The 18,994-nt window shown below is 48.3% G+C and overlaps 1 protein-coding gene across 4 annotated transcripts in view; it reads right to left on the minus strand.

Annotated features, from left to right (window-relative positions):
* GAB2 (GRB2 associated binding protein 2) overlaps positions 1 to 18,994 on the minus strand; it is a 93,424-nt gene that overhangs the window by 31,497 nt on the left and 42,933 nt on the right. For all 4 annotated transcript variants that reach the window (XM_066341251.1, XM_066341250.1, XM_066341249.1 and 1 more), the window contains exon 2: positions 8,766 to 9,066. In XM_066341251.1, the coding sequence (XP_066197348.1) occupies positions 8,766 to 9,066 (301 nt within the window). The remainder of the gene's footprint in view (positions 1 to 8,765; positions 9,067 to 18,994) is intronic.

Genomic DNA, 18,994 nt, shown 5'->3' on the forward strand with positions numbered 1-18,994 from the left:
AGCAATACAAACCAGCAAACAAACAGGCATTGGGGTCTGGGAAATGAGAGTCTAAATCTGTTCTGGCTTTTATCAGGTTTTACAAAGCAGTGCACAGGGAGTATAAAACCATGTCCCTTTCAAAGCTTTGGAGGGAACAATGGGAAATATATGGGGGGAAGAAATAGGGAAATACATTTACCTGGGGGGAAAGAAGTGTCACTGTGAAAAACTGCCAGAAAATTATCCTTAGCAAAGGTGATTTTTTTCCCCTTGTCCAACCTGCTTGCACTTGCATTTTGGGGTTCTCTGTCCATTGCATTTCCCAGCCTAGTTCCTATGTGTTGGGCATCACCTGCAGATCTGTGTCCCACCCTGATGCCTGAGAAACTCTGCAGACACAGATTCATGGCAGCTCCATGAATCCCAAAGCGCATGACTGGGGCACATGGGCTACAACAATCTCAAGACCCCTCTGGGAAATATAAATGCAGGCAAGTCTGACTGTGAGTTTCCTCTCAGTTGGCTGACACCCAAAAATGCCTCTCTCCCTCCCCCTCTCCCTCGGTTCTGCTCAGACAGTGTCACTTCACTCCAAGTCCATCAGCTGTTTTTGTTTCCAAGGGCTTTGCATGGCTTTGTTTTCTGATGCACTGCTGATACCGTCTGCTGTGCTCATTTTTCCACGGTCAGTAAGTCACCCTAAAAATTCCTCTGTGCCCATTAAACTAACAGAGCTGATCTGACAGGGCTCATAGCCATAAAAGTCAATTACAAAACAAAGAATTATGTTAAATGGGTTTCTAATTCTGGGTGTCAGGCCAGGAGAGAGCCCTGGCCAGGGCTGAGATGTGAACTCAGCTTGTCAATCTCTGCTAGGAAACCTGTGCTGGAAAGGTTGGGCAATGCTTTTAGCTCTAAAAAACCCTCAAACCTCTTGAACTTCACATTTCTTCTTTCTCTCCCAGCTCAAATCCCAGCCTCAGCTCAGCTAACCCAGTGGGACTTTGGCCAGGAAAGGGCAGGATTTTCCCCAAAGGCCCCAGTCCTCCAGCTCTGTATTTATCTTCAGAAGAGGCCAGTTGGATACCCTAGAGCTGGGAACCAGCTGGGAAACAGTCAAGAAGAGCTGGAGTATTTGGCTGTTGGTCCTTTTTGAAAGCTGAGCATAAATTTTCTTTTTTGCTGGTTGATGGTTTTATTATTTGTAGAGAGATAAGAGCATTTTTTGCCTATAAACCTTGTGCTCCCACAAACAGCTGCATCCTCTGCCAGTTCCCATCAGTGCTGGGTATGGGCAAAGGAGGCTCAAAGAACACTTATCTTGGGACAGTAGAGTTATGGGTTTGCAAACACAAGGCTCACATGTCTTCTGGATTTTTTTTCAGTTCTATCTCTTCAAAATGTCCACAGTCACAATATCATTATATTATTATTATTATTTAGTATTATATAAATAAGAAAATACTAAAAATTCCCAAATTTCTAAAACCTAAACTGTGAAGAAAGTCTTGGTCCAAGCATTGCAAATGTCAGAGATTTGATTCCATCAGATGCCCTGAAGCCAGAGGCTTGGTTTTCTAATCGTGTAGATGCCTTAAGACCTCTTTCCTTGCTAAAACCCCCTGCATCCTTGCCTCAGTCCTTTTCTTGGCACCTATATGGGGAGGAAACTTCCTCTTGGTATCAAGGGCAGTGACCACCACAGCTGTGCAGTTCTGACTCTGGTCCTGCAGCGTTTCTGGGAACCCAGCATGCTGAAGAGCAGAGTGCAGCAAGAAGAATAAGGTATGGAAGAATAGCAGGGGTTGATTGTTGTCTGTTGTAAATGAAATTATGAAAATGAAATCACTGAACATCCAGCTTGATACCAAAGGCCTCGATAGCAATCCTGAGACAGGCGGGATGAGTTTTAGGAGAAAGTGGACACCTGAGATAATCAGTCCTAGTTTCTTGGAGAAACAAGGGAAACAAATGGCCACTTTCAGGGTGCAAATGATAGCCTCATTCTAGACATATTTTTTCATTTTCTCCCTAGAAGTGGACAGACTACAAGCACCCAAACATGTCTCACTCCTAGGGAATCAATTCCCTCTCCAAACTGCTGGGGAAATCACAGCAAGGACACCCCGACCAGCTGGTAGAGATCAGCCCTGTTTCTGTCTTCTAGGAAGCAAATTCCAGGTCATTAGTGACACTCTGCTCTTCAGCAGACTCATCAGTACCTCAGCTAGCTTATCTCCTGAGGGAAAGAGGGAAAAAAGAGGGAAAAAGACTGCAGGCAGTTAACTGCTCTCAAGATGCTCCTTTGTGCCAATACCACTCCATCTCCGGTATTGTTTACACAGAAATAAAAGCTGAACAGTGTCAGATCTTAAAATAACTTGCTGTTTGTGGAGCAGGAAAACCAGGGTCAGGGAAGTTTGGAACAAATTTAAAGTGGCAGGAAGGCTAAGGAATGAACTGTAACTTTGGCAAAAAGGTGCTTGCATGCACCTGAAGTTTAACCATGAGCCTGGTGCAAAGTGAGTTTGGGCCACCAGGTCTCCCCCACCTATTCCAGTGAGGCTGGGCCAAACCTAGGGCCAAGATATGGCATCTGCATTTGTCCTCTGGAGTAATCTGCAGCCACAGCTGTTTCCCTTGTTAAGAACACTCAGAACATGAAAGAAAGGATGAGAGGAATCTGATCCAAATGTCCTTGATGTGTGCAACCAGTGGATCTCAATGTGACATAGGTGTTTTAAAAGAAGGAGCTGCTTGACACTGACAGTGCTGAAAGTATTGGTGGAACACCAAGGAAAAGGCTGCATCTGCATGTATGGTGGGACAGCAGGTCAGAGTCCAGGGCTCAAGGCTCCACATTCCTGTCCCAACACTGGCTACCTCCAAGTCCCAAATGGGGCAGGGCACATTAAATCTTTGAGTAGGTGAACAAACACGGGAAGAAGAGAATCCAACCAGATATGCCTTGTCCATCCATTGGGTCAAGCTCAACTCAAACATACCCTTGTTCATTGTTTGTTGTACTGTCTGCTAGACTGGCCTCCATGTAAGCTGATACCCAAGTACAGTTCATACCAGGGCTTAAAGATGGAGTCAAGGCCAACTGACTTGTGTCAACAGAAGCTAAAAAGTCAAGTGGTACAAGGGGGAATAATTTAAACTGACAGGGGGCAGGTTTAAATTATATATTAGGAAGAAATTCTCTCCTGTCAGAGTGTTGAGGCACTGGCACAGGTTGCCCAGAGAAGCTGTGGATGCCCCATACCTGCAAGTGTTCAAGGCCAGGTTGGACGGGGCTTTGAGGAACCTGGTCTAGTGGAAGGTATCCCTGTCCATGGTGAGGAGTTGGAACTGGATGATCTTTAAGGCCCCCTCCAACTCAAAACATTCTGTGATTCTAGGAAGTCATGGCCCACTTGAGGGCATAAGGCTCCACAAGGGGCTGCCTGCTGCATTGCCCTTAGGTGGCAGTGCTGCCTGCAGATCCCAAAATAATGCAGAGCAGGGCCCAGGCGCTGTCAGGGACACAAGGACACCCGCACATATCTCTCCTTGCCTCCATTTCTCATCCCACATTCCTCAGCCTCTGCACACTCCCTAGCTGGGCACTGGGCTTGTAACTCATCCAAGGCACAAGTAGGGAAGGAAGGAGGCATGTGCTATACGTGATAGCAAGGAAGTACCTGGTCTTGTGTATTTCCCCTCTGTTTTGGTTCTTCCTGGCCATGAGGGAGGCAGTGGTGGCAGGAATGCAGGAAATGTCACTTTGCCTGTGCTCCCTGGTGCCCTGCTCCTGCATGCAGGGATAGGGAACACTGGTGACTTGGGAGTGTTTGGGAGAGGTGAGTTGTATATAATGTTCAAACCTGGTTTTACTCCAGTCTTGCAGCCCACAGCTTCCTCACAGAGTTTTGGGCAGCTCCTGTCCTCCCAAAAAGTCTTCAGGGGTATCTCTGTTGTTTTCTTCTCTGGTCCATCTTGAGCCCCCTTTGTTGGGCAAACACCCAGGCAAACCTGGCTGCAAGGAATCGATGGGGCTGGAGATGTCCCTGGCCTGTTGCTAGGACAAACATGTTTTTTGGAGAGAAGTGAGGAGAGCGCAAGAGCAGCCAAATGGGGTCATAACACAGACTTGCAGGCAGCAGGCTGGGGGGCAACCAGCCTGTGGCCCATGTGGGACCCCCAGCCAAAACAAGTCAAGTGAGAGAAATAAATCTGCTCTCATGGGGTGGAACAGGGCAACTGGTGGAGGGTCTGGGGCAGAACCAAGCCAAAGAGACCCACACATGTGAGGCGCAGATTGCATCAGTGTGAGCAGAAAGTGACTGGTATCCAGAGGCTGATCCACTAAACTGCTAGAATGAGCATGTCTGAGTTGAAGGCAAAGGAGAGAGACATTTCCATTAAACTTTAATGCTCAGCCCTGACCTATGTTCAGCGAGACATTGCTGGGATTGCTGGGGATTGATCCCTGTCATGATGTAAAGTACCAATGTCAATGGTACAATGACAATGGTACTGTCAATGTCTTGCAGATAGAGTGGGGAGTTAGCCAGAAGTCAGAACTGCCCTGGAGCAATCCCCTGACAGAAAGCATCCCCTGAGAGAAAATAAATAAAAAAATTAAGTCCCAGATGGAAAAACAAACAAACAAAAACCCCACCAAACCAAAAAAACAACAACAAAAAAAGACAACATGCCTGGACTGTGTGAGAGAGGCTACTGCTGCCAGACACAACCCATCAGGGCAGGAGCCCAGTGCCATCCTTTTCCCACGCCTTCCTCACCCTTTCCAAGTGGAAGGAGCTTTCAGCTCAGAGCAAGGACATCTACTTACCCACAAATATTCCCTTCCCTAGTTTCATGTCTGGGTTAAACCTCCAGCACAGGGGCATAAATGATGTCCATCAATAAGCTTTTAAAAACTCCTCCCATGTTTGGTCAGAACCCACAAATCCAAGCCCCTGAAAGAGCCCCTTTTTCATGGAGGAGGTAGAGGAGGAGCTCCAGGGAGGTGCTGGGGGTGGCACACCAAGTTGACATAAAGTTAATAAAGTCACTGACTCCTTCAAAATAACTAATCCTTGCACAGGGCCCCTTCAAGGACATGCTCACTGCATGGGCACACACTGGCTCACGAGAAATTAAACTAGAGGTTGCTGTAGCTGCACCTCTGTCATACTGGGGATGGGACAAGGAGGGGCTTTGGCTGAAGCATCAGCTTCAGAAAGGGTTAATGACACATGAGATATGTTTAGTGGGATTTGGTATTTTTTTTAAACTTCAACAAACAAAGCATATGAGAAAATCCAGTTCACAGTTGAGCCCTGGCTGCCTGCCCACTAGGGCAGGGAAAATGCAGATGGTTTGAAATACCCACGCAGTGGCCTTTCTCATGTAGCCTGTGGCCCAGGGTCCCCTCCTAGTCTCCCCCTGTTGTATTTGGATCACTCAAGGTGGCAGCAGGGCAAACTGCAGTGTAAAGGCAGCACTGAGACAGGAGCAAATCCACTTTACTTGAGCACAGTCGGCTTCCTCAGACATACAGAGGAGCTGGGATCCTGTGAGGTTCTGCTTGTTCAAAAATAGTAATTAGCTCCCTAAGTAAATAGGTGTTAACAGAAACAAAGAGCTTTGCCACAGTCTAGGTAAACACTTTAGAATCAATTTAATTTCCCTTCTCCTGGCAGATGTAATCGTGCTGCTTTGCAATTATTTTCAGGTCGGGGCAGGGAACAAAGCCATCGGGGTGACTCTGCTGAGCGGCTGCTCCTTGGGACAGCCGGCAGGACCCTCTGCTTCACTGACATTCAGACCCTGAGGCTGAAACGAGCTTCCTTCCGCTGCACCAGATGTAAAATGCAGCTGGAGATCAGCAAACCAGCAGTGAGCCATAGCATGACATTAAACTGCCCTAAAGTCCAGCCTCCTTCTTAATCCTGAGAGTCCCCCTGTCTAGACAGGACATGAGCGACTAATGAGAAAACCAAGTGACAGAAAATTTACAGTCTCCCATTGAGATTGAGCTTCAAATGGAAAGAAGCATCAAAGGGTGTAAATCTGTTTACCTTTAAATTGTTTTGCCTTTTGGGAGCATGGGCAGCACCTAAGTACAGTCTCACACTGGTGCAGAGGTGCAGTTTATATCATGGCTTCCAGGTTGCCCATTTGCTTACTACATCATGCTTAAAAAGCCTTTTTATCCTGCCTTTTCCCTACCATCACGGGAAGCTGGTGGAACAGGCTTTTCCCCAAACTGCCCCAAAAGCTAATGAGTTTGTCCTCCATCACCACTGAGTTACAAGCAAACTAGTGACTGGTGTCTGGGGCTCAGCTGATGTGGGGTGTCCCTTCGAGGAGGCAGTAATTCAGCAAATGATGGCAACTGCAGTAAATGTGTTTGTCAGTGATGGAGTGCTCCCCTAGCTGGGATGTGAGCACCGCCCAGCTGGGAACAGCCTGACTGTGGGGCCAGACCCAGCAAGGCTTTTGGGTCAGTATAAAGAAGTCACACACCCAGGAACAAGTACAACCAGAAAAATGTTCACAGTGGCTTCCCTGGCAGTTTTTGATCTTGTTCCACCACACTGCCTGTCTGCTGGGAGGAGGTTTAGTTAATTAATTGCTACAATTAGCATGAAGCTATTCCTGCCCATGATGGTTACCTTTTCCTCCCCCTTTTTGGTTCATCCAATTACCGACTCATTCATTCTCCAAAGCAGAGGCCACAACAAGGCACAGAGAAGCTTGAGGGTGAGGGGGAGGAAGGTCCAAGAACAAAACACCAAGGGTCCCAAGCTTTGTTTCTACCCAGGAACTGTCTTAATCTCGCACAAACTCTTGATCCTCTCCCATCCATTCACGCTTGACTTCAAGGAGGTGATGAAGAGGGAGCACAGAACAGCAGTTACAAACATTACTATGACTGTTTCATTACAGTCCAGATGACACCTCACGAAGGATGCACAATGAGCTTATATATGCCAAGATGGACAAGACTCCTGACACCCATCATGCTCCAATGATCCCTCAACTTCTCCATCCAGCCTCAGGCCACGGGTTCTTCAAATGAACATTACCCACCTTGGGAAATGGATGATCTATTTGCCATTACTTAGCAGGGATGGTGACGGAAAGGTGAGCATGGGGTCACTGCTTCAGCAAGGACCAAAGTGAAGCACCAGCCCTGAATAATTCATGCTCCCTCTCTGCTGCAGCATCTGGACACATCTGCTGCATTTGCTGTTGCAGGCTTTTTCTTGGCTTACTCAGAAAATCACACTTTGGCAGCTGGGTACTGTTTCAAGTGGGTACTTTCCCTACAGCATTAACGAGCTGTGATTCTGTTACAAATAGGGATTTTTGTTCCTCTTTTGCTGATGTCACTCCATGATCCTGCAGGGAATAGTGCTTGGATCTCTGCAGCCCGATGATCCCTGTGTGCCCTTTGGGACAGATGTACTTGCAAGCGGGAGATTGTTTTTCCTTTTGTTGCCCAGATTTATATTTCACTGAAGTCCCATATCGATCCTGCTGCCGCTGGGCTGAAAGCTCATTTTACTAAATGAGAAGAAAAACAGTTCCCCCAGCTGAACGCACGCAAAATGGAAAATCCTGCAATGAAACAGCTCTTAAAAAGGGGGCCTGAACAATTTTGCTGAACCTCGAGGGCTGCGCTGCTGACATCGGAACGGTATGTAATTTATTTAGCCTGACCTTTCCCTGAAAGACCTGGCTGGCGACGTTATCAAGGATCCTTTCTGCCACTTGTGCACCCATTGCCAAGGTGACATCCTGTTTCATGCGTCACTCAGCGAAGATCGCATCCGCGCTGCTGCGACGCTTTGTTTGCTGTCCTGCCTGACAAGCTCTTGGCAGGGTTTCAACTCCTGCGGATGGCAGCTGCTCCACAAGGGACCAAAACAGATTCAAGCTGGACGTTATCATAGGGAATTTCATGTAGACAGAGCACAGGCCTACAGGATGAGACTGGACCACAGATACCTAGGGGTGCTACCACATACAATGGGACGGGCAGGTGACTACAGAGCTGCACCCCAGGCTCACTCCCCCATCCCATCTCGGTCAGGATTTATGTGTGCCCTCATGGTGCTGGGAAAGCAGAGGCAGCTCACCAGTGCTTAATGCAGAGCCTTGCCTAAGTGCAACTGACTTTGGATGGTGGAGCACAACTCAGACCATAGGTCCCCTCACTGCATGTAAACTACCTGCAGCTTTCCTTCCACCTTCCCAACACTTCCTGAGGGTCCCAGGAAGAGATGGGGATGCAGGTGCAGGGAGTATGTCTGTCCTCCACACGAGAGCCTGTCAGCAGTGGGGACAACTGCAGTGGAGAGGAAAATCATTCCAGTAAAGCTTCTCCCCCTTACCCCATGAAGGGATTGAAACCTCTGAGCAAGGGGGATTTTCACTGCTAGCTCCCACCACTTTCAAAGGGATTTTGGTGAGGGATAGGGACTAAGTCTGCAGCTAAGAAAGTACCCAAACACCACCAACTTCTTGCAAGAGACTGAAAGGTCTTGAGTTATGGAGGGTAAAAATTATTTGCTGTCACAGTAGCCAACACAGCTCTTTAGATGTCAAAGGCAGGAAAGCTTCATGAAAGTTTCCCACGTGTCCATCCATTTCCCACTTCAGCCCCGCCAGTCTTGTGGCAGGCTGTGCCTCCCTCCTACAGGTCTGATCTGAAAGAGCACCCGGGCCCATTGGGAGGACAGGAGAGAAGGTGCTCTCAGCCATGGACCCGTCTGTCACGGTACCTGTGTTCTCCTCGGACTGGTTGAAGCCACAGATCTGGCAGATGCTGCGAACCCATTTGTTCATGTCGTCCTCAGTCTCAGCCACCAGGTAGAAGGTCCTGTCACTTGTCTTGATGTCGAAGATGTAGCTGTCTTGCAGCTCCTTCTTGTTGAAGGTGAGGCCTGCATCCACTTGCTCACAGAAATTGAGGTTGATGACACGCAAGGGTTTCTTGGAGTGGTCATTTTTGTAGTACTCCAGGACATCAGGGTCGCCACTCATCCGACCGCTGCGCAGGACAAACCAGCGTTTCTTCCATGCCTGAAACCAAGACAAGAATAAGCATGAGCCCCATGGCTGAATCTGTGAGAGTGAAAAACTGCTGCTAGGCACAGGGTGACACAGAGGGACACGACACTTCTCCACCATGAGGTGCTCTGGGATGCTGCTCAGGCAGACCTGCAAGAGGTGCACAGACTCAGCTCAGTCCTTCAGTTTGATACTAAAATCCAGGAGAATTAAATACTGAAATAGCATCATAGCATAAGATGACCCCAAAAGGTGCCAGTCTTGAGGCTCAGAGGAACCTTGCTCCTACCCTACAGCCCAGACATGCTCCCAAGACCCAAAGGCCCTTCTCTCCGTGATGTGGGATCACTGGGTCTCTCTGTGCAGTGTCATTACTGGGTGTTGCAATGCTCAAATGCCTTCCAGCAGCTCAGAGGAACTGAGGCACTTCAGATGCAGCATCCTGGGTGTCCTAACCTTCAGAGAAACCTCTGAGAGCATCACAGGATGTGTCTGCAGATACTGACCATGCCAATCTCTGTTTAAATGCCAGGATAGAAAGACTAATAAAACCAAAGGAGAACTGGTTTGTTTTTTTAAATATCAGGAATAATGCCAGGGAGACCCATGGAGAATCCCAGCTTCATTTGTTTTTCAGCATCCTCTGCTCCCTGGCATGTAGGTAACTCCTTAGCAAAGGAAAAGGTTATCATTGATTCTTCCAAGCACTGCTGACGGTGGCTCCTGGCCAAACTACATGTGGAATGGACTCAGGGGGTCATGGAGTTTGAAGCAAGTCAGCAAAACAAATGTCAGCCATCAGCCCTGGCCCTGAGAGCTGCAGCCCTGCTGCCCTTCCCACACCAGACACAGTTGGGAGCCCACAGGAGAGGGAATAGCCACAAGGATAACACATTAAAGGCTAAAACTAAAATTACAGGGAAAATTGTGCAGATATAACCCCCCATTACATGAGGTGAGCAGTATTCCTCTGGGCTGTGCTCAGAGTGAGGATCATGGCACCTGCTTGCAGGATGAACAGGGTTGAGGGACCACCTTGAGCTTCTCTCCTTTGCAGAGCTACGCTCCCTTGCAGAGCCCTCAGCTCCCACAGCCTAGGGAAGGATTATATCTAAGCATAGTCCTTAAAACAGCCTGTTCAGGCTGTGTTTGAAGGCAGCGAAGGTTGAGAGTTGCATGTGGATAAGCACAATGTGAATTATGACCTGTGCTCCTGCACTACTTGACACAGACCTCAGTTTGTACCAAAGGATGTCAAGGGAAGGGATGTGATCCCCACCATCTTGCCCTGGCTCTGGACAGTGGTGCTTTTTAAAATGAGATTTACCTTATTTATATTTTTATACATAACCTGCTTTTGAGTTGTGATGGTTATAAGATGTTGGGTTGTGAGGAAGCTCATGATATTTCTAAGAAGGAAGAACAAACACCTTTTGTAACCCAAGAGAGGCACCAAAGCAAGCAGTGTGCTGGGTCCCTCATGATGCTCCCTGGATGCTGATCTCAAGCTTTACATATTGGTGATGGGCACATGCTAGATCTCAGCCAGTCAACTGCACCAGGATCCCATAATTTTGGAGAATTTTGTGGTTGAAATAATGGTAAGAAACTCCTGTGGTGCTTTCCCTGAACAGTCTGATTCAGACCATACTTTCAAAAGCTTAAAAATAGCTTTTGTTGATGTCTTTGAGATTTGTAATCAAATTAGTTTTGCACTAATTCTCAAAACAGCTCCTGGTGCCAGGAAAGCAACTTCAGTGCAATCTTCCAAAGGCAGTGAAGCAGCAAATTGCTTAGCAAGGGGACGTGCAAGGCTAGCAGATTTTGGCTTAATCTCACCCACTTCTCATCAAAATGGCTGCTTTTGAGTGACAAAATAGACACACTGGAGCTGTGTCCATCAGGGAGGGAAAAAACCAATTTCACCAGGCAGCAGCAATAATTTGCTAGTCCATCTCCTCAAAATGGATTACCCAAATCACTGGGAAACAAACCCACGAACATTTTTTTCCTAGTTCTAAGTGGTAAATGTCCCGTTAGCGTCTTCCTCTTAACACTGAGTCATTTCTTTGCAGCCACCTGGCAGGACTAAGACATGGGCAGGCATCAGTGAGGGGACTGCAAGAAGATGGAGTTGTGCAACCACATGAACCAGCAGCTGAATGCAGACATCCAGCACCAGCTCTTGCTGCTTAGCTTGTTGCTCTCCAGCCATCTAGAGTCCAGTCTTGCAGCCTCCCTTCATGGCTGAGACATTGCATTACAAAACTCACAAAGTGCAGAAACTAGACTCCAGAATTTAGAGTTTTCATGGAAAAAACAGAAGGAAATGCTGCAAGCAAGAGAGGTACCACGACCTCTCTTTTTATCAGCACTGTGATGACCATAACTCCTTCAGTTCTTTGGTCTGTCTGGTAGCAATGAAAGGTACCAGAGTCAAGATCCGGCAGAGTGTACCCCACGCAGTCTGGTTGTTTTGGATAAGTTTTAACATAGGCTGATTGCAAAAGAATGGGTCTTGCAGGCACAACATTCCTTGGAAAACTTCAGGAGGTGGAGCATCATTGGAGGGTGGGATCACTGGACAGGAAAGGAGTCCCAGAAGCCTGGGAAGACTACCCTGTCTTTCTCTGTGTGGCGCCCTCCTGATGATAAAGAGTCACTGGTGTTCTAATACAGCTTCTGACTCAGAAAAAGAGCTCATGGCAGCAGTCTAAGGAGTGCCTGTCCTGGACAGGTGGCTGCAGGCAGCACAGCTGGAGGCATCTCCCATCACTCTTCCCCGCAGCAGGACCAGCTGTTCCTGCCTCCTAAGATCAGCTTCCAAGCCAAAGGAATAAACAATGATTACTAGAAGAGAATGGAAGTAAACAGTAAAGAAATAGACAGGAACCTCCTTATTTTTGTGGACATTTTCTCTGGATTTTTGAGTGCTGGGCTCAGCAAAGTGTATTTCATTCCTTCCCTGTGTATTTGCTATGCCTTTATTGGGACCAGGGCTCAGCTTGTGTTTTCCAGGCTGTGGCTGCTCTTGGGGCATCTTTTGGCACTAATGCAGCTTGCTTCAACATGTCACCATATGCAGCAAAGGATGTGTAGTTTGCAGCATGTGGCTCATCCTTCTGGGACACCTATTTCCCCATTCAAAGCTACCAATACCATCCAAATCTTCTGCACTTAGGCTTCCCTAGGATATTACCTTCCTTCAAGAGAGTGATTTAAGGGTCTACTGACCAGCAGATATGACAGTGGTAAGATGTATGGGATCCATATGTGTGTGACAATCTTATCTGATGCCAAACCAGGGGAGGATGCAACTCCATGTGTGCCTACACACTCTTTCCAAGACCACCTTCTCTCAGCATGAGGCTGTGATGGCCAACAGGCCTGTCATCCTCCACCTGAATTTTCCTTCTCTGCTTATTTCTACCTCTTCACAGCTCTTTTGAAGCCCCTGTTGCCATCAGTCTGCTCCTGCCAAAACACTGTGCCTCCCTGACACGTGTCGTGAGCCAAGGGCTGTGTTTGTTTAACAGCTTTACAACATTGAGAGGCCAAAGCTTAACAGCCATAAAATGGTGCTTTGCAGCACAAATTTCCAGCTGTGCGGTCCTTTGCCGGCATCAGGTTCCTTCACGGTTAAATTACGGCTGCCAAAGGCCCTTAATATCACTGAGAAATATTTTGACACTTGGCAAAGACTTCTTTTAAAGACCTGTTTGTTAAAAAAGTGCCCATCATGCTCCTATTGCAATGTGAATCCTCCCTGGGTGCTGAGAACTGTGCGGTTGCTGCTCAATTTTTTTCCACCTCAGTAGTGCCGTGGCAAAATTAAAGTTTACAAAATGGAGCTCTTACCAGCTGGACGCTACCTGGAGCTGGTTGTTTTATGGAGAGCTGGGTTGGCAGAAGGGAGGCAGTGCTGCTGGGTGCACTGGCTGAGCGTAGTTAGCAAGGATGTTTGGTGGGCTCAGGCAGTGGTTGGAATCCTCCCTGGTCCATCTGCTGGGTGAGGAACCAGAAGAGCCAAACCAAACGTGGCTGCTCTTGAGCAACTGAGAGCAGTTGCTCAAGAAATCTCCGATGGGTGGTAGGAGATACCACCCCACCTCTCCAGGCGTGAGGTCCCTCATGTCCCCTGTGGCTGTCCTGATAGTGCAATGCTGTGACAGAGCTGGTAGCATCAGGGCAGAGAGCTCAGAGAATCTGGGGCCTCCAAGTGTCTAATAATCCAAATGCTTTGACTGACAGCCCAGAGAGAGGCTTTAATAACTATGGTTATAGTGAGGGACATTCAGACAGTGTCTTCCTCTCTGCTCCCCTGCTATCTGCACAGTGAACACAAAGACCCAGCACATACACTGTTACAGAGAAAAAGAAAAGAGGTGAGGAAAATAATAATTTAAATATCAGTAAAGCCAGGTATCCATCCCTGGGGAACTTGTCAAGTGCCACAATTGTGAGAAGGAATCAAATAGTGACAACATGGAGAAATGGCTCTTGGTGAAGCCTGTCCGAGTGGCCCATCCAGTATTATCTTAGCTCAGAAGTGAGAAGTTTTAAACAGTCAGAGACTGTTTGAGTTGAAAGGGATGTTCTTTCAAATTGGATCAACTTCTGAGCCACATCTCTCTAATCTGAAATACTAATATTTTTACCATCACACCCTTACAGAACATATGGGGAGAAGAGAAGATAATAGTACCTGTATATTTCCCAGGAAATCTCTCTGTCCTGTTCCTTCTCCCCCTCACACCAACCTCATACCCACCAGCACTGCACACCAGCAGCGTGAAATAAACCTTCCAAAATCTGATTTGACACAAATCACAGGATCTAATCCAAGCTGGCAGGCAGGATGAGCGACCTAGCCCTGACATCAGGCAAATTTCTCACACCAAGATGAAGCTGAGGACTGGGTGATTCAAGCAGGAAACCCCACAGCAGGGCGAGCAGGCGCTTGTGTCTCAGATTTGCCGAGAACCAGAAAGGCCCTGGGTGCAGGATGGCTCCTGTCATTGCCCCTGCGGCCACCGACTGCCAATGGGGGTGCCACCATATCCACAGAAAGCCGTGAGTCTGTCCCAGCCACACAGTTTTCACTCTGCAATGCAGATTAGTCTTGCACCCCATCGAGCATGTTCTCCCTCTGGCTCCTGGCACATCTGGTGCGGCAGAGAGGAGTTCACACTTCAGGAGCACATGAAAAAGACCACAACACCTGGAAAGGTCTGACTGTTCCTCCCAGTCACAGTGCCACCTTGATGTCCCCTCCAGGTTGTCAGCACTTTAGCCATCCTGGCAAGATCACCCCTGGGAAAGGGGGACAGAGATGATGGGGGTATGCTGAGAGCATGTTTCGGGTGGCTTGGGTCCTTATTCAGTGCTGCTACTGTTTTTGCCACCTGCAACATTTACAGCTGTTGGAGAGTGTAACCCAGCACTGGGGGGGATCCTGCCCTGCCCCTCCCCACATCCCTGCAGCAGGAACACGGTCCCCTATTGTGGCTGGTACTACCAGCATCAGTGAGTCAAGCCCCATACAGGAGGATTGTAGAATAACCTACTGGTGACCTGTATAATAATGTTGTCTTCCTCTGTGTCCCTGGGGGCTTTTTATCTCGTCTGATGGACAGGAGGATGCTGGTTTTATTATTCATGCAAGAACACCTCTCCCCTCCCTGTGTCAGTGCTAACTCAAAGGAAATGTGGCTTGGAAGTAGATTTGCAAGCAGCAAGAAAGCCCCCTCTGTCTGCACAGGTAATGTTTGTGCTGGCTGATTGCCCTCACACAGTCCCAGTGTCCCCAGTTCCCAGAGCAAACAGGAGCTCCTGAGCCCCACTCCTGCCCTTCCAGATACCCCCGTGGTTCTCCTTGCCCACTGCCTGCTTACAGCACCTTTCCACATGATGCTGGGAACAGGCAGGTCCCAGCCCCGCTCCCTGCACCCTTCAAAGGGATGGAGGCTGCTCCCGCTAATCCCGCTCCAGCCGCGGCTGAGTTCACGGTGGGTTCATTACCAGCACCGCTTTGGGGGAGCCGTGATTGGCAGCGCTAATAACACCACGCTGCAGCTGCAGCACCCGGCGGGGCACAGGGAACCTTGCTGGGGTACAAAGAGACTCCTTGCTGAGGAATAGAGGGGAGGTGATGCAAAAAAAAAAACCAACAAAAAACCAACAACAAAACCCAAAAAAACCCCAACCCAACCCAGTGCATATCTCAGGCTGTCAAACTGACCTTCCCTCCCGGGATTCTTTTTTCCCACTCCTGGAGGTGTAATTAGGCTTCAGAGCACATGCGGAATCACTCCATGTGACATCCACCCAAGGGCAGCAGAGCCAGCAGGAGACGTCCTGCACTGAGCATCACTCACAGCTGGGTGAGAGGGGGTTTCAAAGAGGTAAGGGCACAAACACAGGCTAAAGCCTATTTATTTTTAAGATCCTTTTAAAAAACCATAAGCTTCATAAAACAGCTCCTGCCATCGGAGATGTTTGCTGCCAGGGAAGGAAAGGCATGGGATGGCTCGGAACTACAGGTATACTGGTGTGAGCTGGAGGACCCCCTCCCCACCTCCACCCTCTGTGAATGGGATGAGCTACGCAGCAGTGACACAATGTGGAAAACATTTCCCTTCGTATTTATTTTGTGGGAGTTCTCCGCTTGGAAAGATTTCAGTAGCTTTGTCCTGCATGGTCAATCTTAGGAAAATAAAGATTTCTCTCTGGGATGTGAGGGCACTGACAGCATTTCTGATGGGATGCTGGAGCGCCTGATTAAGGATTGGATGGAAAAACAAAATACCTAATAGTGAGGCTGTACTTACACCACCAGACAAGCTGTGACCATCTGACAATAAAGGCCACAGGGAACCCTGGGAGGTCCAGGAGTGCTCCTGTGTGGAGGGTGTAGAAAGGATGCACTCAAATCTACTGGGAGAAGCATGGGGATAGCATGAGATACAATGAAAAAGTCTCATTAGGTGTAAGGAAAAGGCTTTACAATGAGGGGCAGAACAACAAAAGCCCCAGACTGGGTGATGTCCACCTTTGGAGATATTCAGAACCTGCCTGAACAAGACCAGGAATAACAAGATTTACCTCCAGACTTGGCCCTAACTTCAAGCTAGACCCACCTTGAGTGGGAGATGATTCAGAGACCTCCAAAGATCTCTTCTGACCTCAATTATCTTCAAATCTAAATTACTCTTCCATAATCAGGTCCACTCCCGGTGAAGAGCATTGAACTTGTCACACGGAGACCTGATGAGACTACTCAGACTCGAGTCCTTATGTGGGACCAGTGCAGCCACCCATTGCACATCCACCCACAGCATCAGCATGGGAATGGGTAGCACTGGCATTTTTCAACTCTGATTGACCAAAGCCACTTTTTCTGGGTAATTCCTTCCGCTGAAAGCTGGATGCTGCCTTTGCAAGTGGGAAGGTGCTAGAAAAGCAAGGGGCTCACAGGAAGAACCTGGTGCTCAGCCCATGCCTCAAGGCTGGCTGCGAATGGTCCATGTGCAGAGCCTCCGGTGCATTCCTGCCGCTGTGCATGGATTTTGTTATCTGGAATTATTTCCTGCTATTCAGCCCTGTTCTGCATTCCACTCTGTTATTCCTAGCTGAAATCTCTCCCACTGCCCTGCTGTGGTACATCTTTTGTGGGGCACTGGAGCAGCACCCAGAGAAGGTGCAGGCAGGTGGGAGGGTGTGGGATACACGGAGCCAGTGGCTCCCTGGAGATCTACAGGATACTCAGGCTTGTACTTTGTGGTCTCTTCAAAGGCTGACAGGACATGGGGCTGCAACAACCAAACAGGATGTCCCAGCAGCACAGGATCACACAGGATGTGACAGCTTGCTTGTCACACATACTATGATACTACAGCCATACATATTTTACACGATGCACATCAAGGCTGCTGCTCTCCAAGCCTGTTTGCAAAACCCAGCTGCCACCACTGGTGACACTCAACCCCACGCTTAAGAGCTGACCAGCCCACCAGAGTAAGTCAGCCCGTGCCATGTGAGCACACTAAGAGAAAGAGCAGAGTTTAGTTTGCTTTTTTCAACTTTGGGTTTCTGGAAGCAAAAGCAAACTGCTCAGAGATTTTTCTTCCCTCCTGAGACTCTGGTATCAGTCTCTGATAAGAGCTTTCCCGACCATTACACAAGCAGGGCTGGACATGGGAACGCAGCATGAATAAATGACTTGGAGCAAAGCATTTTGATAACTGAGTTTTTCTAGCTTTCTGGCCTCTGCAAGAGCAAAATAAATTCCACGCACTGTCAGCAATTTCCTTTCCCTCAGCCCTAGCTTTGGGCTACCTTGAATTCCTACCCTAATTGCCCAGAGAAGCCGTGCATGCCCCATCCCTGGAAACATTCCAGGTCAGTTTGTATGAGGTTTAGAGCAACCTGGTCTAGTGAAGATGCCCCTGCCTGTGGCAGAGGGATTGGAACTAGATGGTCTTTAAGGTCCCTTCCAACCCAAACCATTCTATGATTCTATGAACAGGGATCTGCTCCAAAAGCACACATTCTGTGCTGGCAGGAGCCACAGTTCCTGTCCCAGGCTTCTTTAGCAAATGTACCCCCCAGCCTCTGCTCACGAAAAGCTCATTACACAGATGAGTCACCCCATGAGTGCCCAGTGATGGGGGTCATGAGACACAACAGCACTGCACATGCCCCCTCTGCCTTCTCATGGAGGTTGTGGCTCTCTCCTACCCTGTGTCACCTCTTGCCAGCCCTCTCTGACACCCAAGAAGATGCTCAAGAGAGGTTTACTTTCACCAGGCTTGGGCTTGGCTGAGAGGAAATTTCCAGGCAGGGCACCGCATTTTGGGGTTCTTTTTTTCCCACATCTATGAGTATCCATGAGACCCAGAGGGAATCAGGATCTATTCCCAATCAGTGAACACTTTCCAAGCTCTAAACACAGTGTTTCAAAGCAAGGCTGAATTAAAGCAGCGCTTTTGAACAAAGAGAAGAATCCAAAAAACCCAATTTGAAATTTAGTTTTAATCAATTGGAGATATCCACTTATGTCAGCTCTAGCAGTGAATACTGAACTTAAACTGCTCTGCCCTCAATCTCTCAGGTGAAAGCGGATGGAAATACAGATGGACTTAGAATTGGATATCAGGAATGAGAGGTGTGTTGGGATGCTTTCCCCTTCCCTTGGCATGCCACTTCCTTTGCTTAAGGCTGCAGAAAAAGTGCCTTACAAGGTGATAGTGAGACTCCTCAGAGCTCAACAGGCTCTATGCACAGCAAAAACCACCACCCAATTTGGTTGGATAGGAGGAGCTGGAGATATCATGGGGGTGAAGCTGATAGTAAAGTGTGAGGATGTTTTTCCTGTCATTTAAAGGAGTCTGGCTCGTAGCAGGATATTTGGGATAGGCTTGCCTTTCCAGGGATGATTTCTAATTTTAGAAAGCTCTGAAGCTTGTTAATTTTCAGCCACTTTAATGAGCTGTCTCATCGTCTGCAACCACTTCCAGCTCAACTAACCTCTGCAACAGGAGAAATTAGCCTGATTTGGCTCATGCTGAACTCACAGTCTGCCAGACAACCCTTTGCAACCCTCCTCATGGTAGCTGAGCCAACATCACAGTTGCTGGTACAAAGGGGGCAACACGGAAGATCAAAGGGCTGTAATGGCTTCTCTGCAAGGATCTCGTGAGACAGGTCTGGAAAAGGGTCAGAATAGGAGAGATGCTGAGGAAACCATCAGTGGCAGGGAGAAGGTGATGGAAATGACCTACTCACTCTTGCCTAAGACAAGAATGACAGGATATCACAGGAGAGTAACAGGAGCCAGGCTTGGGGCACACAAAAGGAGACTTCCCTTTGGGCAGCACAGCAATGACCTTGCTGAAGGATGCTCAGGAGAATTCAAGTTTAGCTGGCCCCAACTGGAGAC

This window comes from Sylvia atricapilla, chromosome 2 (assembly GCF_009819655.1).
Source record: "Sylvia atricapilla isolate bSylAtr1 chromosome 2, bSylAtr1.pri, whole genome shotgun sequence".
NCBI classification, from domain to species: domain Eukaryota; kingdom Metazoa; phylum Chordata; class Aves; order Passeriformes; family Sylviidae; genus Sylvia; species Sylvia atricapilla.